Raw genomic sequence first — 26052 nt, forward strand, 5'->3', positions numbered from 1 at the left:
ATCTCCATTTAACTCAAGACGGCTGCATGTTAAAGAGGCGCCGCTCGGAAACGCTGAGCTGTGGGGCCTGACCACGGATTAATGCAGTGTGCTCTTCAGACGCGTGAAATAGGAACTGACCACAACAACCTCTCTGAAGTCACATGACCCCACCAGTAACCCACACACGCACCCAGTCAGGTTTCAGTACACTGTCCATGCCTCATGTGGATTTACATAAAAACCCACATATTGTGTACTGTGTATTAATATATAATATACATAACAGGTTTATATAATATGAGAAATGTGTTCTCATTATTCGTAAAATATACATTTATTCCAAAGATATCAATGCCTACCAGAGACACACCTGTCAGCCTGCAATCCTTGCCCTTCTAACCAATATGCGCCGACAATGAATTCAATTATGACAAGAACCTGGCATTACCTGAAAAGTTTTGAAGGCACACCTTCATCGATAATTACTGTACGCATAAAAACACAAATCAATTTATCACAATTATGAATGCAGCTGCAGCAATCTCCATTTCAGCTGGAGCATTAAATATGTCTCTGCGGGGTGTATTTAAGAGATGCTGTTTTCTCCACGATCTCTACTGCTGTGGTTTATGGCGGCTGTAAGTGATTACATGTATTTTTAACAATTTCACTGAAGATGAAAAATGTTTTATGAGAATCGTTAATACCACACACACACACACACACACACACACACACGCACACACCCAGCAGCTAAATTGTTCTGCATGTCGTGTCCTTGCAGTCAGCTCCAGGACAATGACGACCTGAAAACCTCATCTGATTGGCCACCGAGCCCCTCAGAGACAGAGCAAACGACATCTGATTGGCCACCGCACTTCACAGGGCCGGGGGAGACCCCGTCTGATTGGCCATTCTATCACTGTCTGATTACAATATGAAACATTGTTTACATGCAGAACCAATTTGGGTTATACAATAATAAGGAGGGGTCACCAAGCAGATCGAGACCCAACAGCCCTCTGTGGCGATGTCATACAGTCCAGCCAGATAAATATTTGCAATGTTTATGCAAATTAATACAATAACATGCACATTTCCCATGACACACTGCAACTCGCCTCCAACAAAAAGACGGCGTTTCCTTAACATCGTGACAGCTAAATGTTGTTAAGAACACACCACGTGAAAGATAGGTAAAGCGGACTGATGCCGCCAGCTCGACGTCACAGGAACGCTGAAGAACTGCCACTCTACACTCTACAGAGCCACGCTACAGAGCCACTCTACAGAGCCACTCTACAGAGCCACTCTACAGAGCCACTCTACAGAGCCACGCTACAGAGCCACTCTACAGAGCCACGCTACAGAGCCACTCTACAGAGCCACTCTACAGAGCCACGCTACAGAGCCACGCTACACTCTACAGAGCCACTCTACAGAGCCACTCTACACTCTACAGAGCCACTCTACAGAGCCACTCTACACTCTACAGAGCCACTCTACAGAGCCACTCTACAGAGCCACGCTACAGAGCCACTCTACACTCTACAGAGCCACGCTACAGAGCCACTCTACAGAGCCACGCTACAGAGCCACTCTACAGAGCCACGCTACAGAGCCACTCTACAGAGCCACGCTACAGAGCCACGCTACACTCTACAGAGCCACGCTACACTCTACAGAGCCACTCTACAGAGCCACGCTACACTCTACAGAGCCACTCTACAGAGCCGCTCTACAGAGCCACTCTACACTCTACAGAGCCACGCTACACTCTACAGAGCCACTCTACAGAGCCACTCTACAGAGCCACTCTACACTCTACAGAGCCACTCTACACTCTACAGAGCCACTCTACACTCTACAGAGCCACTCTACAGAGCCACGCTACAGAGCCACTCTACAGAGCCACGCTGCTGCTGCCACGCTGAGCCAACGCAGACATTATGAGCTGAGCTGCTCCAGGATCAACACAGACATTATGAGCTGAGCTCTGTTTGAGGATCAACGCAGACATTATGAGCTGAGCTCCGTTTGACGATCAACGCAGACATTATGAGCTGAGTTCTGTTTGAGGATCAACGCAGACATTATGAGCTGAGCTGCTCGAGGATCAACGGATGAATTTCACAGCAGACGGGGAGAGCAGTGGGGGGTAAATGAGGTACTCCTCACACAATGAAAAGAACAGAGCAAGAGATAAGGCCTCTTCACAGAGAGAGGGATATTCCACTGGACTTTAATTGGTCTTTATTCTCCACAGATGTGCTTCTGCAGACCGAACACAGACAGACACCTGAAGTGACACGGAGTAGAACATCAACGCCTGTGTCGTCATGGCGACTGTGTCGTCGTAGCATCCGTGTCGTCGTAGCGACTGTGTCGTCGTAGCATCTGTGTCGTCGTAGCGACTGTGTCCAGGTACCGCTGCGCGCACACACGCAATCACACGCGCGATCGACCGCCATGCAAGGCACCAAACAGCTCGTTGGGAGCAGTTAAGGGTTAGGTGTCTTGCTCAGGGACACTTCGACACACCCAGGGCAGGGGATCGAACCGGCAACCCTCCTCCTGAGCTAAAGACGCCCATATTAATTTAGCAATGAGTCAATTCAGCGAAAGTGATTTACAAAGTGAGCATATGCAAGTCTTTTATCCTTCATTCATAAGGCAAGGGAATATGGGCATGCCAGGCATCCTGATACATGCTTTCAACCAATCATACAGCCATGCTACCCAGTGGAGAAGATATTAAGATAAGATGTCTTATTACAAGACTGAAACACTTCAGACATTCACTCTTTACAGTGGGCAGGCCCCCTCTGCCGTGGAGTACAATCTGGGGGAGGGACCTCCAGCGACCCCCATCGTCTGTCTCCAGTGCAAGGGGGGGAGAGAGGGAGAGGGAGAGAGGGAAAGAGGGAAAGAGGGAAAGAGGGAAAGAGAGGGAAAGAGAGGGAAAGAGAGGGAAAGAGAGGGAAAGAGAGGGAAAGGGAGGGAAAGGGAGAGAGAGGGGGAGAGAGGGGGAGAGAGGGGGAGAGAGGGGGAGAGAGTAAGATAGAGAGAGAAAGGGAGAGAGAGAGAGAGAGAGAGAGAGAAAGGGAGAGACAGAGAGAGAAAGGGAGGGAGAGAGAGAGGACCTGGAGTAACCCTGACCGGAGACCGGCTGACCCTGGAACAGCCACGCCAAATACGCAGACGAGCAGCCCAGAGATTCCCCGCCAACAACACGTCTTATTTTATTTATCTGTCCTCATTCTGCCAGGAAAACCCCGCCGAGTCTGAAAGCTGCTGTACAACAGAGCCCTGACAGAGTTACACAGGCAAAGCCAACAGTCAAAATGACAATAACATACAGGGGTCACTCAATAACACACGGGGGTTACACAATAACATACAGGGGTTATTCACTAACATACAGGGTTAATACAATAACATACAGGGGTTATTCACTAACATACAGGGGTTACTCAATAACACACGGGGGTTATTCAATAACATACAGGGGTTATTCACTAACATACAGGGGTTATTCACTAACAAACAGGGGTTACTCAATAACATACAGGGGTTACTCAATAACACACGGGGGTTATTCAATAACATACAGGGGTTATTCACTAACATACAGGGTTTATACAATAACATACAGGGGTTACACAATAACATACAGGGGTTACTCAATAACATACAGGGGTTATTCACTAACATACAGGGGTTATTCACTAACATACAGGGTTTATACAATAACATACAGGGGTTACACAATAACATACAGGGGTTATACAATAACATACAGGGGTTACACAATAACATACAGGGGTTACTCAATAACATACAGGGGTTATTCACTAACATACAGGGGTTATACAGTAACATACAGGGGTTATTCAACAACATATAGGGGTTATACAGTAACATACAGGGGTTATTCAACAACATATAGGGGTTATTCAATAACATACAGGGGATATACAATAACATATACAGGGGTTATACAGTAACATATATAGAGGTATATAGTTGTGTAAAACAGGAAAATGAAGAGCATGGATTACAGGCAGGGGCATACGTCATTCACTTCCTCGTGAACACCTGTATGTATCAGTACCTGAGCTTAGAAAGGTATTTCTGTCGGCTGTTCTGACCGTGGCTGAAAGTCATCTTCCAAGTTCAGTGTCGGGTCAAAGAACAATAGACACAGGCACCAGAAACACCCCCCCCCAAAAAAACTAAACAAAAAAACAATCTGCCAGCACAGGAAACTGAAGTACATCTCAGGCTACGTCCTTCATTTATTTACCTTTGATTCCTGCAAAGAGCCTCAATTAAATCAAGAAATAAAGAGCTGTACTTCACTTCTGCCTCTGCATCATGTGTTCCAGCAGATGTTCAAATGGAACTAAAACATGTGTGATCGGGGGAGGGGAACTCACAAACACTTGCTGAAATCTCCCCACAGTCCGCACAATCTCTCCACAGTCCGCACAAAGAAAATCTCTGACATGATTTGTCTGTGCACGTGCACCGATGCGCTGGTGTTCACACAGTGACACTGCGCTCTGTGCACGATAAGATCTGCGGCGTGACATTATTGTAAGAGAAGATTACCGCATGCAATAAAAACAGCCGACGCAAAGTAGACATTTTTCATGAACTGCTCCGAGTCTAGACTTACTTGGCTCCATGCCTCGACTGTCTGGATAAAAAGACAAACCCCCGCCCCACAGAAAAAAAGAAAAAGCCAAGCGACTTGGCCACGTACATCGTGATCCAAAAAAACATTCTTGGAAAATGTGAAGAAAATGAAGCCACAGGGAGATGGGCCAGCTGAAGGCCAGCTGAAATGCGATAGGTGATTTGTAGCAGGAGGTTTTGGGACGGCACGTGATTGGCTCACTGACCGTTAAGTGAGACAGTAAGCATCCTTGACCATGGTATGGTGGTAGAGAGGGATGATGAGGTGGTGGGATGATAGAAGCAGGGCAGCGGGGAACAGAAGAGATGAGGGCGATGGGAACCTCACTGGGCACAGTGAGTCAGGACCGGGGGCTTAACGTCTCCTCTGAGAGACGGAGCGAGCCGTGTGACATCAGGCAGGCCGCAACGCCTCACTCTGCTGAGACCACCGCAGAGCTCGCATTCACACACCGTCAGGGGCAGATCCTGAGCGTACGCGTGGTGTGTTTTTAAACACGCACTGGAGACAAACACGTGTGGCGTGTTTGTGCGCACACGCACGGGCGGTGTAGAATCAGACTGCAGACTGCAGGGACTCCACGCTGCAGGGTGTGTGTGTGTGTGTGTGTGGGTGTATATGATTGTGTGTGTGTGTGTGTGTGTGTGTGTGAGTGTGTGTGTGTGTGTGAGTGAGTGTGTGTGCGAAACGGCACAGTCTCTCATACTCTCTGCCTCAGCCAATCGCAGTGTTCAGCACTCTCTCAGCCAATCGCAGTGAGAGCCGAGCCAGTTAAACACTCACTCCTCCTCTTCTTCACCTCCCTTCATCCAGCCATGATGACAGGCTCAGAGAGCAGGAGCAGGGTGTGGCTGGGCAGGGTGTGGCTGGGCTGGGTGTGGCTGGGCAGGGTGCGGCTGGGCAGGGTGTGGCTGGGCAGGGTGTGGCTGGGCTGGGTGTGGGTGGGCTGGGTGTGGGTGGGCTGGGTGTGGCTGGGCTGGGTGTGGCTGGGCTGGGTGTGGCTGGGCAGGGTGTGGCTGGGCTGGGTGTGGCTGGGCAGGGCGTGGCTGGGCTGGGTGTGGCTGGGCTGGGTGTGGCTGGGCAGGGCGTGGCTGGGCTGGGTGTGGCTGGGCAGGGTCTGGCTGGGCAGGGTCAGCTCATCTACAACGTGAAATGGGGCATTCCGAGCACATCTCATACTTACTGAATTTACCCCCAAAAAAGATCACTTTAAAACGTCAAACATTGCAAAATCCAATGAGAGACGGACCGATGACTGAACAGCCAATGGCAGATCAACCCATGATAGGCCAGCCAATGACAGACCGGCTGAGGAGAGACGGGCCAATGACAGACAGGTGAATAAGAGGTTAATACTCACAGCGATGTAATAGACTTTGGCCTTCTCCACCAGCTTCCAGTTCTCCTCCAGGTCCAGGTGTTTGTCCTTCTTGTAGCAGTTAGCGGCCGCTAGGTTAGCAACCAGAGACCTGCAACCACACACACAGCCTAGTCAACTTCAGAAACTATTTTAACTATTTATTTTCCCCCGGAACATGCCAGGGACTATTTTACACCCTGCAGGTCAGACACAGCAGCTGAGAGTAACTGTTAAGTAATGAAGCGGTAAACCAAGGAAGCCCAGACCCCCAGCCCCCCAGCCCCCCCGGTCAGCACCCCTCCCATGTGACCGTTCACTGTAACTGATTTTAGATAGTGTCAATTGAAAGATAATCAATAATAAAGAGTGCTGGAATAGTGCTGTGACGTGGGTAGTAGCAGCACACATGCTAAAGGTCACTAAAGGTCATTAAACCCCTCTGCAGTTGCCATGTCGCCTCTCGACAGGGAGATGACCACTCAGTGCCAGCCCTCTGCCTCAGGCCCTGTGGGGATGGTCAAGTGTGCAACCTTTACGGTGTGAGATTCCCGGCATGTCAGTACCCACAATACACTGCACTGCCCCTCACCGTACAGTACCCACAATACACTGCCCCTCACTGTACAATACCCACAATACACTGCACTGCCCCTCACCGTACAGTACCCACAATACACTGCGCTGCCCCTCACTGTACAGTACCCACAATACACTGCGCTGCCCCTCACTGTACAGTACCCACAATACACTGCGCTGCCCCTCACTGTACAATACCCATAATACACTGCGCTGCCCCTCACTGTACAGTACCCACAATACACTGCGCTGCCCCTCACTGTACAGTACCCACAATACACTGCGCTGCCCCTCACTGTACAATACCCACAATACACTGCACTGCCCCTCACTGTACAGTACCCACAATACACTGCACTGCCCCTCACTGTACAGTACCCACAATACACTGCACTGCCCCTCACTGTACAATACCCACAATACACTGCACTGCCCCTCACTGTACAATACCCACAATACACTGCACTGCCCCTCACTGTATAATACCCACAATACACTGCACTGCCCCTCACTGTACAATACCCACAATACACTGCGCTGCCCCTCACTGTACAATACCCACAATGCACTGTTCCTCACTCCACAATACCCACAATGCACTGCAGAAATCCCTCAGATCAGTACCCACAATTCACTGCACACATCCCTCATAGATCAGTACCCACAATGCACTGCACACATCCCTCATAGATCAGTACCCACAATTCACTGCACACATCCCTCATAGATCAGTACCCACAATTCACTGCACACATCCCTCATAGATCAGTACCCACAATGCACTGCACACATCCCTCATAGATCAGTACCCACAATTCACTGCACACATCCCTCAAAGGTCAGTACCCACTATGCACATTCCTCACAGAACAGAACCCACAATGCACTGCACACATCCCTCATAGATCAGTACACACAATGCACAGCACACATCTCATATAGATCAGTTCCCACAATGCACTGCACACATCGCTCACAGATCAGTTCCCACAATGCACTGCACACATCCCTCATAGATCAGTTCCCACAATGCAAATGCACACATCCCTCAGATCAGTTCCCACAATGCACTGCAGACATCCCTCATAGACCAGTTCCCACAATGCACTGCACACATCCCTCAGATCAGTTCCCACAATGCACTGCACACATCCCTCAGATCAGTTCCCACAATGCACTGCACACATCCCTCAGATCAGTTCCCACAATGCACTGCACTCCGCAGCCATACCTGTCAGTTTTATGGAAGTCAAGGAAAGGTCCCGGTCTGTAAACAGCGGAACACGCGTTAAAAACACCTGACATTTCTGTCCCGGTGAAGTTTCTTTGGTTTTGCTTCGCTGTGTTACTGAAAGGGTTTATTCGTTGTCCTGGCTTATTCAGTTGTTTATACTTTTCTTCAGATGCATGTGAAATTGCAACTTGTTATGATAGGTTACATTTTTTACTTTGCTCATGTATTTTTTTGTGTAACTTCACATGTGATTGTTTTGAGTTTATGGAATTTGTTCACTTTAAAAAAAAATCATTTTGTAAGATTATTGTAACATTTTATCTGTTGTTTGTCTAATAAAATACACAGGCATCAGCACAACAGCAAACCTTATTTTTAATGCACCAAAAACGATCAACAACTGGTACATGCTCTGTACTGGTTAGTGTTCATGCGCGTGAGTTTAAAAATGGTGAAACATGGGTTCTGTGTCCCAGGCAATTGTACATTTTAATAAGAAATCCTGACTGCATGCATAACCGCCCTACAAACCACCGAGAACAAACACGCATCACATGAAAAGCGAGGCAACATTGAAGTCCACACCCAGTACAGCACAGTATGTCCCGTCCCAAACCCCATCCTCTGCTCACCCCATCGGAATAAAGTATTAGTTACTTATTGCATCATTAAAAAATAAATTAATAATAATAATAACGAACGCTTTTAACCAAAGTGACTCACAGTTGATTAGACTAAGCAGGGGCCCTGGAGCAATGCAGGGTCTCATTGTGGCTACACCGGGATTAGAACCACCGACCTTGCGGGTCCCAGTCACGCACCTTAACCCCGTCTCATCTCCTTTCGAATAATGCCGTTCTCACATCCCAAGTTTATGAGTGAGAGCAGGAGTCACGTTTCCCCGGTTCAGAGTATCTGGGTTTTCACCTCCTCCATGTTTAGGGGGCAACATGGCTCAGGCAGTAAGAGCAGTCGTCTGGCAGTCGGAGGGTTGCCGGTTCGATCCCCCGCCCGGGCTGTGTCGAAGTGTCCCTGAGCAAGACACCTAACCCCAAATGCTCCTGAGGAGCTGGTCGCCTTGCATGGCAGCCAATCGCCGTCGGTGTGTGAGTGTGTGTGAATGGGTGAATGGAGAAGCATCAATTGTACAGCGCTTTGGATAAAGGCGCTATATAAATGCCTACCATTTACCATGTTAAAATGGCGGAATACAGAGTGAAGCTCGCAAACAGACAAACTCAATTTCCGCAGGTCTCCGTCTCCAAAACCAGCCAGTCTACAGAGGCAAAGAGCGGAGGAAACATCTGTACCCAGCTGTGTGCGAGCGAACCCCCAGAAGACGATTTAATTGCGCCGTCAAAATTAGGAGAAGGAGAGAAATCAAAGCACCCATAAAAGTGTTTTAGACTCTCACTCATCCTCCTGCTCTGGAGCGCAGCGTGGGTGAGGTCTGAAACTCAGACTCAAATGCCGAAGAGATATAAAGACGTTTGCTTTGTCAAGTTAGAGATTTTGTTCATTTGCCAGAATGCATTCTGACAACAAAATAGCTTCTTAACACAGCAGGTCAAACACATAAAACGTGAGAAAGCTGCAGTTATTTGTAAATGAGTAAGCAGTCAAGCAGCTTGTATGAACCAGCTTTGACACACGCTGCTTTGCTGTGAGTGAGGGTAAATGCTTCTAATGCGCAACACTAATAAATTATAATAAAACACATTTACATCAACGCCACTCAAATATAACAGAGTAAAGAGTGTTTCAATTTACTGGGACCACATTTCATCATTTCACTGAAGTAATGTGAGAATTTCACCAGTGCTCAGTACTGTAATACACCTTTAATAAACACAACAATAAAACAGGACCAGGCTGCCTAACCCTACTGCTAATCCGGCACTTTAAAATATGATTTTCTCTGAATTAAAAAGTGCAGCGACGCTGTGTTTGTCTGTAATTGAGCTCTGACACAGACTGTCTGGGGGAACGCTTTTCTTGGGCTGAAGAAAATAAAAATCCCGAAAATTATCATTTAATATCAAAATGTGATTGAGCGAAATGTGTTTACGTGTACTGTCATGTGGATGAAGATAACAGCACACATGAGAACGAGTCAAAGTGATAACAGAAAAGCACAGTAAATTGCAATTTGGAGGCATTATGCAATGCTGTTGGATAATAGTGGAATTGGTCTAAGATGTTCAGACAGATTATAGTCCTTGGACACAGTAATTCAGCACATAAACTACCAGTTGATCAGTAACTGACCCGGCAAATAGCTGAACCGGGGTCGAAAACCAATACATTTACACAACCCTCATCTAGATTAAGTCAAGTGCTCTAAGGGCTGGCTACTCAGACACAGTCCTGGACAAACAACTGTTTGATTATGTCCTGACCGGTTGGGGTAGGGTGTGAGAAGATGGGGGGGAGGATGTGTGTAATAATATTATTATTATTGTTATTATTATTATAATTATTATTAAATTATACAGCTGATGCTTTTATCCAAAGCAACTTATAGTTGATTAGATTAAGCAGGGGCCAAACCTCCTGGAGCAATGCAGGGTTAAGGGCCTTACTCAAGGGCCCAACAGCTGTGCAGATCTTATTGCGGCTACACTGAGGCTTGAACCACCAAACGTTGGGGTCCCACTCATGTACCTTAACCACTAGGCTAGATACTGCCCCATGTGGGGGGTTGTGGGTGCAAGTGGGGGGGGGGGGGGGGGTTGTGTGTGAGAGTGTGTGTGTATGGGTACAGTACAGACCTGTTGTCCCCGGTGTGTGTGTGTGTGTGTACAGTATGTATAGTGTGTGTGTGTGTGTGTGTGTGTGTACAGTATGTACAGTGTGTGTGTGTGTACAGTGTGTGTGTGTGTGTGTACAGTATGTATAGTGTGTGTGTACAGTACAGACCTGTTGTCCCCGGTGATGCAGGCAGCGCAGGTCCCTGTAGGCTCCTCCTCCTGCTGGTAGTAGCGGGCGTCCACGTGCGCCTCCTCCGCCTTCTCCTTCAGGATCTCCCCGAAGCGGTCCGTCCCGATGCAGCCGAAGAACGTGGCCACGCCCTGGGGCTCCTGGATCATCCACTGAGCAGCGGGAGAGAGGGAGGGAGGGAGGAGGGAGGAGGGAGGGAGGGAGAGACAGACGTTAAGTTCTCCACCCTTGGTTTCACAATAAGCTGCAGCCACGTTGCTGTCAGGTCATGTTGGTGAACCAGTAGGGGGTGACGTTCCCTCTGGTGCAGTCTGCCCCGGGCGGTGAGGGGCACACTGTGCTGCAGGAGACGCCGTCTTTCAGATGAGAGGTTAAACCGAGGTCCCGACTCACTGAGGTCATTAAAGACCCCACAACACTCTTCCCAACCCGGGTCTTTATCCTACTCATCTCCACCAGGTTATTTGGCAAAAAATTATTCCCTCCCTCTCCACCTCCAACCAGGTGTGGTGGATGTTGCCACAAAATGGCTGCCGTGCATCACCCAGGTGGGTGCACCACATCAGTGGTTGAGGCAAGTTCCCCCCTCATCGCAGCCAAGCTTTCCGAGTGTGAGAAAAGTGCAGATAAAGGCAATGAATTCTTAATATTGTTATTATTATACTGTTGTCGGCTATTCCATGTGCCAATAGAAATGAGATTTATTTTTGTTAAGGTTTGGATCAACACATTAAATAATGATTTCTGGCCGTGGTTCCCGCAGGAATGACAGGCTCCTCTTCAATAAGTCATAAAACATAACTGGCAGGAAACAGCAGTTCAGAATTCAACGTCAACAAGGAATAGAACGAGATGTCCTTCACCAAAAAATATGCGACTAAAAATCTCGACGAAATTCAATAGCAGGAAAAGAAGGGATATTAAAACGACATGCCTGAACTTGTCCAGATACTTTGGGCAGAAAGTCGACGCACTGGTCAGGCTACTGTACCGACTGAACCTTACGGTCTGAACACAGTCAGAATCCTGGAGAAAAAACACCACTACTCCACTGAGGAGAGTCCCTGCCCAGAAAAACACAGATTGTGTTTCAATATTATTCTCTCACACTACATTAACATTAACATTAACGGCGGTCTGGGCTTAAAGCACAGCTTACACAGAACGAGGTGAGCTCAATAAATAAACCTGCACGGCAGCTCTGTGAAAAATTAAGTGCCTTCTAAAAAAGACAGTTCCACGACCTAATGGAATTCAGAAGCATTTTGTCAACTTCTCCAGAAAGTTTGATGACATAGGCTAACAATGATCTATACACCACCTAAAGGAAACTCAACCCTAGTTTCAGATTACCGTTTGATTTAACCCTCAAATGTTGGATCAGTAAATATATTGTTGTATATGTTTGCAAAAATGTTAATTGCGGTTCCATAGGAATGGTAAATTGCTTCATACTGCCTCAGAAACATTGGCTCTGATCTGCATCGGTACCACACCTCGACACGGGCCTGTCCACATGGAGAGGAGACAGGTACGCTCTATTTTAATTTTTAAAAATTGATTCTCGGGAGAAGTTTCCCTGTGAGCGTAGCGCTAACGCTAACTGAAAACACCCGCTGAAACTCATGCCACGCGATTGGCCGGCTCCTCACTCTGCCCCACCTGGCTCAGGTAGGACGCGGGGCGGGGGGCGGGGGGTTTATGGGGGCGTGCGGGCGCTGCGCCTGCAGTTTTAGCGCAGCGGCGTGTTCGCGGCGGTCAGAGGCGCTGCTCGGAACGAGCCGCTGCTCGTCGGGGATGTCCTGCGTGAGCACGCAGGACATTAATCACTCCACACAGGAACCGGCCCGCCACATAAATATGGATTTCCACTCCCAACGCCAACATTCTTCCACTTCGGCTTCTCCAAGAAGAAACCCAATTCCTCAGGAGAACAAACACAATCCTGCAGGCCTCTCCGTGGAGAGCCAGGCGCTCTGACGCGACAGGGCAACGGTGCAGACCTCTCTCTGCTCATGTTCTCATCTCTCTATCCTCCCGCCTCCTCTCTCGCTCTCTCCCTTTCTCCATCTATCCATCTCTTTCAATCTCTCTCTCTCCCTCTCTGCTGTCCGTCAACCTGAACTAGACTGAAAATGAAACACTGCATCCACTCCTAAATCCCCCCCCTCCCCCTCCTCCCTCTCTCCTCCTCTCCTCTCTTTCAGTCACCTCTCCACCTCTCTTGTCGCATGACACAGAAGCTCATGTTATAAAGCATTAATACATAAGGACATGAGACTGAAGCTCATGTTATAAAGCATTAATACATAAGGACATGAGACTGAAGCTCATGTTATAAAGCATTAATACATAAGGACATGAGACTGAAGCTCATGTTATAAAGCATTAATACATAAGGACATGAGACTGACGCTCATGTTATAAAGCATTAATACATAAGGACATGAGACTGAAGCTCATGTTATAAAGCATTAATACATAAGGACATGAGACTGAAGCTCATGTTATAAAGCATTAATACATAAGGACATGAGACTGAAGCTCATGCTATAAAGCAGTAATACATAATGAAATGTGAGACTGTGGCACATGTTATAAAGCATTAATATAAAAGGACGTGACACAAAAGCATGTTATAAAGGAGAGAGTTAAAAAGTGTTAATAAATGATGCTTAAATGCAGGTTAATCAGACCAGCAAGGCAGGACTGCCTGTTAAACTTCTCTTATTCACCAACACCCCTCTCAATACGCACTGACACCCCTCAGAATACGCACCGACACCCCTCTCAATACGCACTGATACCCCTCAGAATACGCACCGATACCCCTCTCAACACGCACTGATACCCCTCAGAATACGCACTGATACCCCTCTCAATACGCACTGACACCCCTCAGAATACGCACTGATACCCCTCAGAATACGCACTGATACCCCTCTCAATACGCACTGATACCCCTCAGAATACGCACTGATACCCCTCTCAATACGCACTGACACCCCTCTCAATACGCACTGATACCCCTCTCAACACGGCTCAGAGCCGGGGCAGGAGCGTGGTGGTGATGAGGAACATGACAAACTGCTCGTCCACACGGTCACTGCTGACTACAGTACAGAGAGGGTCCTGTCACTCCACCCCCTCTCTATCAATCCATCTCTTTCAATCTCTCTCAGTCTCTCTCTCTCTCTCTCTCTCTCTCTCTCTCGCAAAGTGCCATTGCAGTGGAGGTGGGGATTTTTTTCACTCAGCTGCCGATGAGCTAAGTTCCTTTCTCAACGTTCCCACGGACTGGAACATCGGGCCAATTTCCCTTATCAGCGCAATTTCATGCACAGTTAGCATTCCGGAGCGTTCTCCGGAGCGTCCTCCGGATGGGTGATCGGCCACATGCGGGGCTAAAGGCAGTTCAGGCTGGAAGCCGGTCTGCAGAGAGAGATCACGAGCGAAAGAGAGAGTGATGGAGGAAGAGACAGTGAGAATGAGAGATGGAGTGAGAGAATGAGAGATGGTGAGAGAAAGAGAGATAGATGACTGGGAGAGTGAATGAGACTGACAGTAAGAGAGAGATCCTATGAAAATCAGTAGTGATCAGTCATTATTTAAGCCCAGTGTAAGGTAGGGGAACAAACTGATTATTTAAACCCAGTCTAAATTTAAGCTCAGTCTAAGGGCTTAAGTAAGCACAGTCTAAATTTAAGCCCAGTCTAAATAAGGAGAACAGAGTGATTGTTTAAACCGAGTCTAAATAAGTGTGAATTAAGTACACACCTTCAGCACAAGTAGAGCTATGATGTACCAGTAGCTCCAGATAAAGAAGTCCTTCAATCTTTCAGTTCATAGTATTCGCTGTTAGCAGCCATGTTCAGTACTGTACCAGCCAACCCTGAACAGGGCTGGATTCCCTCTGAATGAATTCAGCGTGAAACAGGAACAGTGTGAGTGTTTGTGAAAGCAGCCTGTGTTCAGACTCACAGGTTACAAGCAAAAAAACAAAACAGAAAAAAAAAAAAAAAAAGCTTTTAACTTGTCTCCTGACCCAGACAATGATGCCATTCAATCAGCCTGCTGGCGGAGGAGAAAGAGTGATCACGCTACCGACAGAGAGAGAGAGAGAGGGGGGAGAGAGAGGGGGGGGGGGAGAGAGAGGGAGAGAGAAAGAGAGAGAGAGAGGGGGGAGAGAGAGGGGGGGGGGGAAGAGAGAGGGAGAGAGAAAGAGAGCTCTCTTCTGCTAAACCGCTCACACACCGTTTAAAAAATGACTCTCTCTTGCGGTCAACCTCAGAAATGAGTGCAGAACAAAAGCCGGATCTGCAGAAATGTCTGGGGCTACGGAACCCCCCCCCACGACACACTTCAGACCTAATTACAGTTAAGACGTCAAAATGAGGAGCCGAGCAGATAGACAGAAGGGGCATTGTGGGATTGTGGAATGTCCACGCCGCTGTTGTTCAAAAGGTGTCCCGCAAAATTCCACATGGAGCAGAACACTTAAAGAGCGCCGTAATGGAGCCAGTCACACGAGATCGAGTCAAGAGCCGCCAATTCCTCCCGAGACAGGTCAGGACTGAACCTGGGAACAATGTCTGCATTCAGCCGGGGCGGAGGGCGGGGTGTCCCACTCACACCCAAAACAACGCCATGGAAACGCGTTCACGTCGCGCCTTTGGAGAGGTGCGGTGGAGGTGTATCTCGACACGGAGAGCAGGGCGCAGGAGTGATGCACTGTGGGCCTGATGACCTCCCGGCTGCCTTCAGCTGGGGCCGGACGCTGCGGTCCCTCCAGGCCCCGCCAACACTCTCTCTCCGTGAGCTGGGATGGCATGAATAAGCCCTCCGGCAGGGCGGAGAATCAGCGGCGTTAAGACCGCCCAGTGAAGGACTGTATCAGTGTGATGGTGCTGGGATCCCTGTCTGAGTGTGATGGTGCTGGGATCCCTGTCTGAGTGTGTGATGGTGCTGGGATCCCTGTCTGAGTGTGTGATGGTGCTGGGATCCCTGTCTGAGTGTGATGGAGCTGGGATCCCTGTCTGAGTGTGATGGTGCTGGGATCCCAGTCTGAGTGTGATGGTGCTGGGATCCCAGTCTGAGTGTGATGGTGCTGGGATCCCAGTCTGAGTGTGATGGTGCTGGGATCCCTGTCTGAGTGTGATGGTGCTGGGATCCCTGTCTGAGTGTGATGGTGCTGGGATCCCTGTCTCAGTGTGATGGTGCTGGGATCCCTGTCTGAGTGTGATGGTGCTGGGATCCCTGTCTGAGTGTGATGGTGCTGGGATCCCTGTCTCAGTGTGATGGTGCTGGGATCCCTGTCTGAGTGTGATGGTGCTGGGATCCCTGTCTGAGTGTGATGGTGCTGGGATCCCAGTCTCAGTGTGATGGTGCTGGGATCCCAGTCTCAGTGTGATGGTGCTGGGATCCCAGTCTCAGTGTGATGGTGCTGGGATCAGCCCTTCCCATAAATCACCAGGGCTTTCCACAGCGGGAGTCACAGATTAAATAAACACATCCTGCAGGGGTGCAGCTATACGTGTGTGTGTGTGTGTGTGCGCGCGCGTGTGTGTGTGTGTTGAGGTCAAATATGAAATCCAGATATCCTATATGGGTGTAGCTATTCTTAGCACACCACAAATGATGGTGTGTGTGTGTGTGTGTGTGTGTGTGTGTGTGTGTGTGTGTGTGTGCGTGTACGTGTGTGCACGCATTTATACACGGACAGCCTAATACATATACAAATATTTAAATAATCTCTGCAAATATTTTGACACTCCTGAATTCCCAAAAGAGTTCATTTTTGCACCGCAGACAAACTCGTAAATTTGCATACTCATAGAATCAACTGTATATCCTTGCAGATGAGCAGTCTTACGAGGGGTCCCCAAATCTCCTAAACCGACTGTCAGTTAAATCAACAAGCCTTGGCCCGGCCCATGTTAAACAAGGAACAACACCACCACATTCAGAAAAGGCCTCAAAGATCATCATGCCAGACGGAAAAGACAAAACCTCCCCCACGTGAAAACGTCACACGCACTTCAGAAGCGCACAGACACAGCGTCCCACACCCAGCCCGCCCCCTCTGCCCAATCGCATCGCAGAACCTTCCGCGGTTCCCGAACCCAAACCCCCCGGGTGGGCTGCGTCCCGGGTTCGGGTCGCGCGGCGGTCCGTCAAACGGCCCGGACAGGAGGCCAGTCCCGTCCGGGAAGGACCGGAATGCTAACACGACGCGCGGGAGCGCTGAACTGCACTTCAGACGAGCCTCCCATTCTCACGTTTCATATTCAGGCTGGAGCTTTATGGTAATTGAGTGTTTTTTTTTTTTTCTCTTAAAAACTGCAGAGTCGGCAGCTTCAAACCCCCGCCTGTCAGACTGTGATGTGGCAGGAGACTTTTCTCGGGAAACAGAACTTTCACGCCACACTGTTCAGCTCACTTTTTCCTTTTTTTCTTGTTTTTTTTTTTTGTTTGTTGGAGAGTTTGGTTTTCAGCGCCGGTTCTCCCCCCCCATCCCCACTCCACCGCTCCTGCTGTTCTTTACTCTTCAGTCTGACTGCTGAAGCAACTCTCTCTGCTCATTCACCCGGGACGGGACTGCACTTTAACAGCACTTTACTATGGACAGGTTTCCAAAACTCTTTCTGACAGAGAGGTGTCTAAGGCTATTCTTTCATACAGAGAGGTGTCTAAGTCTACTCTTTCTTACAGAGAGGTGTCTAAGGCTACGCTTTCTTACAGAGAGGTGTCTAAGGCTACTCTTTCTTACAGAGAGGTGTCTAAGGCTACTCTTTCTTACAGAGAGGTGTCTAAGGATACTCTTTCTTACAGAGAGGTGTCTAATGCTACTCTTTCATACAGAGAGGTGTCTAAGGCTACTCTTTCTTACAGAGAGGTGTCTAAGGCTACTCTTTCTTACAGAGAGGTGTCTAAGGCTACTCTTTCTTACAGAGAGGTGTCTAAGGCTACTCTTTCTTACAGAGAGGTGTCTAAGGATACTCTTTCATACAGAGAGGTGTCTACGGCTACTCTTTCATACAGAGAGGTGTCTAAGGCTACTCTTTCTTACAGAGAGGTGTCTAAGGCTACTCTTTCTTACAGAGAGGTGTCTAAGGCTACTCTTTCATACAGAGAGGTGTCTTAGACTACAATCCCAGTTGCTGTACAGTAAGGAGATGCCATTTCCAAATACAAAGCGCCATAAATCTCATCAACATAATAAATCCAGTATGAACTGTCAGGCGCCACATATTCAGTAACTGGGACTGCCTCGATGACAGCATCACAGCCTGCTTCTGGGCCCATGAGCCTGTGCTCTGGTTGCTAAGCGCAGCAGGAGCTGCAAGCAGGAAGTGATCCCTCTGTAGAGTGCCAACACCCTGTCAAAATAAAAGCCCTTTCAGGTGCACTTCTGCGCACTAAAAATGTCTCTCAAAACCCGTCCAGCTTGCCCAAACACAACACCTCCCGCCCAAAAAACCCGGCAGCTTCGCCCGGGCCAGCGAGTTCTCCGCACCGCGTGCGTTAAACAGGGTCAGCCCTGGGACGGGGAAGCAGCTAAACCCATTTTAAATGTAAAAAAGCAAGCACTGTTCAGTAACAGCTCCCAAAGCTCTCCACATTACAGGCCAAGAGCAGCCAGGTCCGTGCCAAGCAGCTTATTGGATTTCACCACAAACACACACCGTGTAGCACACTGACTCTCACCGAGGACAAACACACACTGACTCTCACCGGGGACAAACACACACCGTGTAGCACACTGACTCTCACAGGGGACAAACACACTGACTCTCACCGAGGACAAACACACACCGTGTAGCACACTGACTCTCACAGGGGACAAACACACTGACTCTCACCGAGGACAAACACACACTGACTCTCACCGAGGACAAACACACACCGTGTAGCACACTGACTCTCACCGAGGACAAACACACACCGTGTAGCACACTGACTCTCACAGGGGACAAACACACACCGTGTAGTGCACTGACTCTCACCCAGGACAAACACACACTGTGTAGCACACTGACTCTCACCGAGGACAAACACACACCGTGTAGCACACTGACTCTCACCGAGGACAAACACACACCGTGTAGCACACTGACTCTCACCCAGGACAAACACACACTGACTCTCACCCAGGACAAACACACACCGTGTAGCACACTGACTCTCACCAAGGACAAACACACACCGTGTAGCACACTGACTCTCACCGAGGACAAACACACACTGACTCTCACCGGGGACAAACACACACCGTGTAGCACACTGACTCTCACCGAGGACAAACACACACTGACTCTTACCGAGGACAAACACACACCGTGTAGCACACTGACTCTCACCAAGGACAAACACACACCGTGTAGCACACTGACTCTCACCGAGGACAAACACACACCGTGTAGCACACTGACTCTCACCCAGGACAAACACACACTGACTCTCACCGGGGACAAACACACACCGTGTAGCACACTGACTCTCACCGAGGACAAACACACACTGACTCTCACCGAGGACAAACACACACTGACTCTCACCGGGGACAAACACACACCGTGTAGCACACTGACTCTGACCGAGGACAAACACACACCGTGTAACACACTGACTCTCACCCAGGACAAACACACACCGTGTAGCACACTGACTCTCACCGGGGACAAACACACACTGACTCTCACCCAGGACAAACACACACCGTGTAGCACACTGACTCTCACCCAGGACAAACACACACCGTGTAGCACACTGACTCTCACCGGGGACAAACACACACTGACTCTCACCCAGGACAAACACACACCGTGTAGCACACTGACTCTCACAGGGGACAAACACACACCGTGTAGCGCACTGACTCTCACCCAGGACAAACACACACCGTGTAGCACACTGACTCTCACCCAGGACAAACACACACCGTGTAGCACACTGACTCTCACCGAGGACAAACACACACCGTGTAGCACACTGACTCTCACCCAGGACAAACACACACTGACTCTCACCCAGGACAAACACACACCGTGTAGCACACTGACTCTCACCGAGGACAAACACACACCGTGTAGCACACTGACTCTCACCGAGGACAAACACACACCGTGTGGCACACTGACTCTCACCGAGGACAAACACACACCGTGTAGCACACTGACTCTCACCGAGGACAAACACACACCGTGTAGCACACTGACTCTCACAGGGGACAAACACACACCGTGTAGCGCACTGACTCTCACCCAGGACAAACACACACCGTGTAGCACACTGACTCTCACCCAGGACAAACACACACTGACTCTCACCCAGGACAAACACACACCGTGTAGCACACTGACTCTCACCGAGGACAAACACACACCGTGTAGCACACTGACTCTCACCGAGGACAAACACACACTGACTCTCACCGGGGACAAACACACCGTGTAGCACACTGACTCTCACCGAGGACAAACACACACTGACTCTTACCGAGGACAAACACACACCGTGTAGCACACTGACTCTCACCGAGGACAAACACACACTGACTCTCACCGGGGACAAACACACACCGTGTAGCACACTGACTCTCACCGAGGACAAACACACACTGACTCTCACCGGGGACAAACACACACCGTGTAGCACACTGACTCTCACCGAGGACAAACACACACCGTGTAGCACACTGACTCTCACCCAGGACAAACACACACCGTGTAGCACACTGACTCTCACCCAGGACAAACACACACCGTGTAGCACACTGACTCTCACCGGGGACAAACACACACTGACTCTCACCCAGGACAAACACACACCGTGTAGCACACTGACTCTCACAGGGGACAAACACACACCGTGTAGTGCACTGACTCTCACCGAGGACAAACACACACCGTTTAGCACACTGACTCTCACCGAGGACAAACACACACCGTGTAGCACACTGACTCTCACCGAGGACAAACACACACCGTGTAGCACACTGACTCTCACCGAGGACAAACACACACCGTGTAGCACACTGACTCTCACCCAGGACAAACACACACCGTGTAGCACACTGACTCTCACCGAGGACAAACACACACCGTTTAGCACACTGACTCTTACCGAGGACAAACACACACCGTTTAGCACACTGACTCTCACCGAGGACAAACACACACCGTGTAGCACACTGACTCTCACCGAGGACAAACACACACCGTTTAGCACACTGACTCTCACCGAGGACAAACACACACCGTGTAGCACACTGACTCTCACCGAGGACAAACACACACCGTGTGGCACACTGACTCTCACCGAGGACAAACACACACCGTGTAGCACACTGACTCTCACCGAGGACAAACACACACCGTGTAGCACACTGACTCTCACCGAGGACAAACACAAACCGTGTAGCACACTGACTCTCACCGAGGACAAACACACACCGTGTGGCACACTGACTCTCACCGAGGACAAACACACACCGTGTAGCACACTGACTCTCACCGAGGACAAACACACACCGTGTAGCACACTGACTCTTACCCAGGACAAACACACACCGTTTAGCACACTGACTCTCACTGAGGACAAACACACACCGTGTAGCACACTGACTCTCACTGAGGACAAACACACACCGTGTAGCACACTGACTCTTACCCAGGACAAACACACACCGTTTAGCACACTGACTCTCACTGAGGACAAACACACACCGTTTAGCACACTGACTCTCACCGAGGACAAACACACACCGTGTAGCACACTGACTCTTACCCAGGACAAACACACACCGTGTAGCACACTGACTCTTACCCAGGACAAACACACACCGTGTAGCACACTGACTCTCACCGGGACAAACACACACCGTTTAGCACACTGACTCTCACCGAGGACAAACACACACCGTGTAGCACACTGACTCTTACCCAGGACAAACACACACCGTTTAGCACACTGACTCTCACCGAGGACAAACACACACCGTGTAGCACACTGACTCTCACCGAGGACAAACACACACCGTTTAGCACACTGACTCTCACCGAGGACAAACACACACCGTGTAGCACACTGACTCTCACCGAGGACAAACACACACCGTTTAGCACACTGACTCTCACCGAGGACAAACACACACCGTGTAGCACACTGACCCTCACCGGGGACAAACACACACCGTGTAGCACACTGACTCTTACCCAGGACAAACACACACCGTTTAGCACACTGACTCTCACTGAGGACAAACACACACCGTGTAGCACACTGACTCTCACCGGGACAAACACACACCGTTTAGCACACTGACTCTCACCGAGGACAAACACACACCGTGTAGCACACTGACTCTCACCGAGGACAAACACACACCGTGTAGCACACTGACTCTCACCGAGGACAAACACACACCGTTTAGCACACTGACTCTCACCGAGGACAAACACACACCGTGTAGCACACTGACTCTCACCGAGGACAAACACACACCGTGTAGCACACTGACTCTCACCGAGGACAAACACACACCGTGTAGCACACTGACCCTCACCGGGGACAAACACACACCGTTTAGCACACTGACTCTCACCGGGGACAAACACACACCGTTTAGCACACTGACTCTCACCGAGGACAAACACACACCGTTTAGCACACTGACTCTCACCGAGGACAAACACACACCGTGTGGCACACTGACTCTCACCGAGGACAAACACACACCGTGTAGCACACTGACTGAGCGATACATCATGTCGTGGTTCTGGGCATTCATTCACACGGGTCAGAACCAGAGCAATCCCCACCCCAGCCGCTCATGGCCTGGACCCGTAACCTCCTGCAGAACCCGGTCAGAGACTCAGTCCAGGCTCCTGCCCCTGCTCATGCCAGCTGGCACCAGAGCCGGGCGGCATTTCAAGTCATGCATGTGAAATAACATTTGCATGCGTTTAAAGTGTGATGCTGGTTGCCGTCCTTTTGCTCAGTGTGGTTTATCGGCTCAGCGCCTCCTGTTAACAACACACACTTTTTCTGAGTTCACACGTTATTGTTCTGTGAAATGTTTAGTATGTTGCAACATACTGCATATCTGTGTGTGTGTGTGTGTGTGTGTGTGCCTGCTTTCTGCGTACATGCATGTGTGTGTGTGTGTGTGTGTGTGTGTGTGTGTGCCTGCTTTGTGCGCACATGCACGTGTGTGTGTGTGTGTGTGTGTGTGTGTGTGTGTCTGCTTTGTGCCCACATGCATGTGTGTGTGTGTGTGTGTGTGTGTAAATACACAGCATATTTCCACAATGTCCTGATAACGTTAGCAGTGAGCACAGTGTTGTTGCTCATTAACGTGCGTGAGGGAGAGACCGGAGCAGACCGGAGTCTCAGCTCGGTGAGAGAGAGGAACAGAGAGAGCCCTAACTCTGCCTGACAGACACCCCGCAGCCTGTCATTCTGAAGACGAAGATGACAGGGCAGCCATCTCAGCTTTCACTTCCTCTGACAAACGCTCTCCTGCCCGGGCGGTGCCCGACACACAGGAGGGAGCGTTTTTCATCCCGAACCACCGAGGAACGAGAGGCCTTTCTTTCTCGTGAAGACCCACGCCCGCGGTTCAAACGGCGGGACACGGAGAGACCGGCGGTGCCTGACCAGACGCACAGTCCGCCGATACCGGGCGTCTCTACCTGTCGTGATGCACTTCCTGTAATTAAACTCTCAGCGCTCTCTCGCAAATAACGGGCTGGACGCACGGAGCGTGTGATCCCGCCGTTTGTTCTCCGGGGGGGGGGTGGGGACGGGGAGGGGGATGAAAGGACAGGGTAATGGGAACAGCCGCTTCTGGTAACTGTACGGCCGGTCGTCCCCGGTTACGCTCGGTTGCCCTCGGTTACGCTCGGTCGCCCTTGGTTACGCCCCGCCCGCTCTTCCTGTCATGCCTGTTCCTCTATCGTGGGGTCACTGCTGAGGTCACGCCTGTGAAAACACACCGTCTGCGAACTACAACTCCCACAAGGCCCTGCCACAGCGGCTCCGGGGCCGACCAATCAGAAGCCTGGCTTTCAGCTGGGACTACAAACACCATAAAGGCCCGGTCTCACCAAGAACTACAACTGATGATAACCAATGACAAGGATGTGAGCATCCACACTGGTGAATGACACCGCTCTGTAAACGGCCATTTTGAATGTGACGCCCTGTAAATTTGGAATGGATTTTGATCGGCTGTCAATGTCATTCATACAGCTGGAGAAAAGCACTCGCAACATCCCAACAATAATGTTCGTCGTCATCATTGTCGTCGTTATAGTTGTGATGCGGACTGCCATCCACTTGAGGTAGAAGGATTTGTAGAACTTTTTTTAGTTCTGGTTGTTGGTGTGGATGGGCCTTTCAGGGGCAGGGGCAGGGGTCAGCAGTGGGCCAGGCGGGTACACGCTTCCTCAAAAGGCCTTTTGCAGAATAAGCAGGGGCAGGCAGCCGCAGGACCCAGCTGGACACACACATTAAAGTTTATATAAGCAGGCGAGACGTGTGGTGGAGTGCAGTTCAAGCTACATACGAGCGAGTAATCCGACGTGCACATTAAAACTGGGGAAATGTGGAAATGTAAGTAACTATTTCGCCTCTCAGAAGTCACAGAAATCCCCCTCCCCTCCCTGCATTGGACACGCCTCTCAAGATGACATCAGGGGCTTGTTTCCGGGGTAACGGCGTGAGTGGCGGCCGAGGGCCCCGGTGACAGGGCTCCCCCCCCCTCCCACACACGCGGCCGGCGGAGGCTGCCATGGCAACCCGCTAGCCATACGCCGCGGCGCCCGTTAGCGCGGAGCCCCATCTGTCCAGGCTAACGAGACGAGTACGGCACGAGGGCCCTCCATCCCAGCGCTCCCCACAGAACACGGCCCTTTATTCCCGCTTCTGTCCGTCCTGACCCAGCCTGAGTCCGCCTCATACCTCCACCGCGGTCAGGGAGCTGGGGGGGGTTTAGAAACACCTGGGGCTCATACCAAACGCTCATTTCTCTCCTCTTCATGTCCTTTCCCTCGCTCTTGACCCAGACATCCACCGAGCTCGGGAAGGACTTCAAACCGGTTAAGATGTTCCGTCTCAGGAGCCAGAAGCAGAACGCGGCTGCACCCGCCCCATCAGCCCCTGGGCTGGGAGTAGGTGTCGGGCGAGTCGTTCTGGACGCGGACAGGCAGGTGGTTTTGACAAACACGTGGGCAGAGATTTCACACTGGCAGCACACCATCACGCCAACACACCACCGGGGAAACCCTGGGAGCTCCTGAGAGTGCCGATGAAGAGGAGGAGGAAGAGGAGGGAGAGCAGGAGGGAGGGGGAAATACCCGTTTATCGTCTTTACAAATTCTCCATCTGAGCTGGACGCCCCGAACTTCATCTCAATCATTAAAGGGTCTGACAGCGAGAGAGCCAGCCAGCCTGCATCTGAGAACACTTACCCCATTCCCTAAAAAAATAACTACAATATTAAATCTGCCACAGCCAAACGTTTTTAAATAAGTGGACCCCAGTGCATTGTGGGGCCGGCCGTGTTGAGCTGGGATGGGGTTTACGGCCCGGTGGCGTCCCCTCTGGACCCAGAGCGGCCAGAACAGAACAGAACTCACGCTCACAGATGTGTGCAGGGCCAGCTGTGTTTCGCGGGGTTAATCACGCGCAGGGAGGGTGCTGGCCGGCGTCTCCCTGGCCTTGGGACGAAAGCTTCAGTCACAGAACATCAAGACATAAGTAATAATTCAGCTCAATAAATAACACAAAGCAAGCGATTAATGGACGTCACAGAACCATGTCCTGGAGACGGAGTAATGATACGGGATGAAAAGATGTCTAACACACAGTGCCACACGACGCTGAAATAAACCTTACAACAGTAACACACGGCAGCCAGGAGCAGTCGCTATACGATACATCAGCTATAAGCGCCTTCTGATCACTCCCCTACCAAAAAAAAAGGATTAATCCATAAACTGGCCAAAAGGATTGTTAATTAACACCTTAATAAAACATTACGTAGAGTGCAATACACTAGTTGTTACATTAGATTAATTAGACCATATAAAGAATGAGTAGTTACTACAGTTACACTGTTTCCTTTAAGTGCTTTATTATTATTGGCTGATCTGAAGTACTCCTGTCACTGTGGATATGATCTACAGTGCAGGGCCAGATTCACACACGCGCGCGCACGCACGCACGCACGCACGCACGCACGCACGCACGCAC

At 50.0% G+C, this 26052-nt stretch overlaps 1 protein-coding gene across 2 annotated transcripts in view; it reads right to left on the minus strand.

The window, feature by feature from the left end:
• LOC133118175 (adenosine kinase-like) overlaps positions 1 to 26052 on the minus strand; it is a 104673-nt gene that overhangs the window by 41030 nt on the left and 37591 nt on the right. For both annotated transcript variants that reach the window (XM_061227973.1, XM_061227974.1), the window contains exons 5-6: positions 10774 to 10946; positions 6045 to 6153 (exon numbers count right to left, since the gene is read on the minus strand). In XM_061227973.1, coding sequence (XP_061083957.1) covers positions 6045 to 6153; positions 10774 to 10946 — 282 coding nt within the window. The remainder of the gene's footprint in view (positions 1 to 6044; positions 6154 to 10773; positions 10947 to 26052) is intronic.

Source organism: Conger conger, chromosome 18, assembly GCF_963514075.1.
Source record: "Conger conger chromosome 18, fConCon1.1, whole genome shotgun sequence".
Classification (NCBI taxonomy): domain Eukaryota; kingdom Metazoa; phylum Chordata; class Actinopteri; order Anguilliformes; family Congridae; genus Conger; species Conger conger.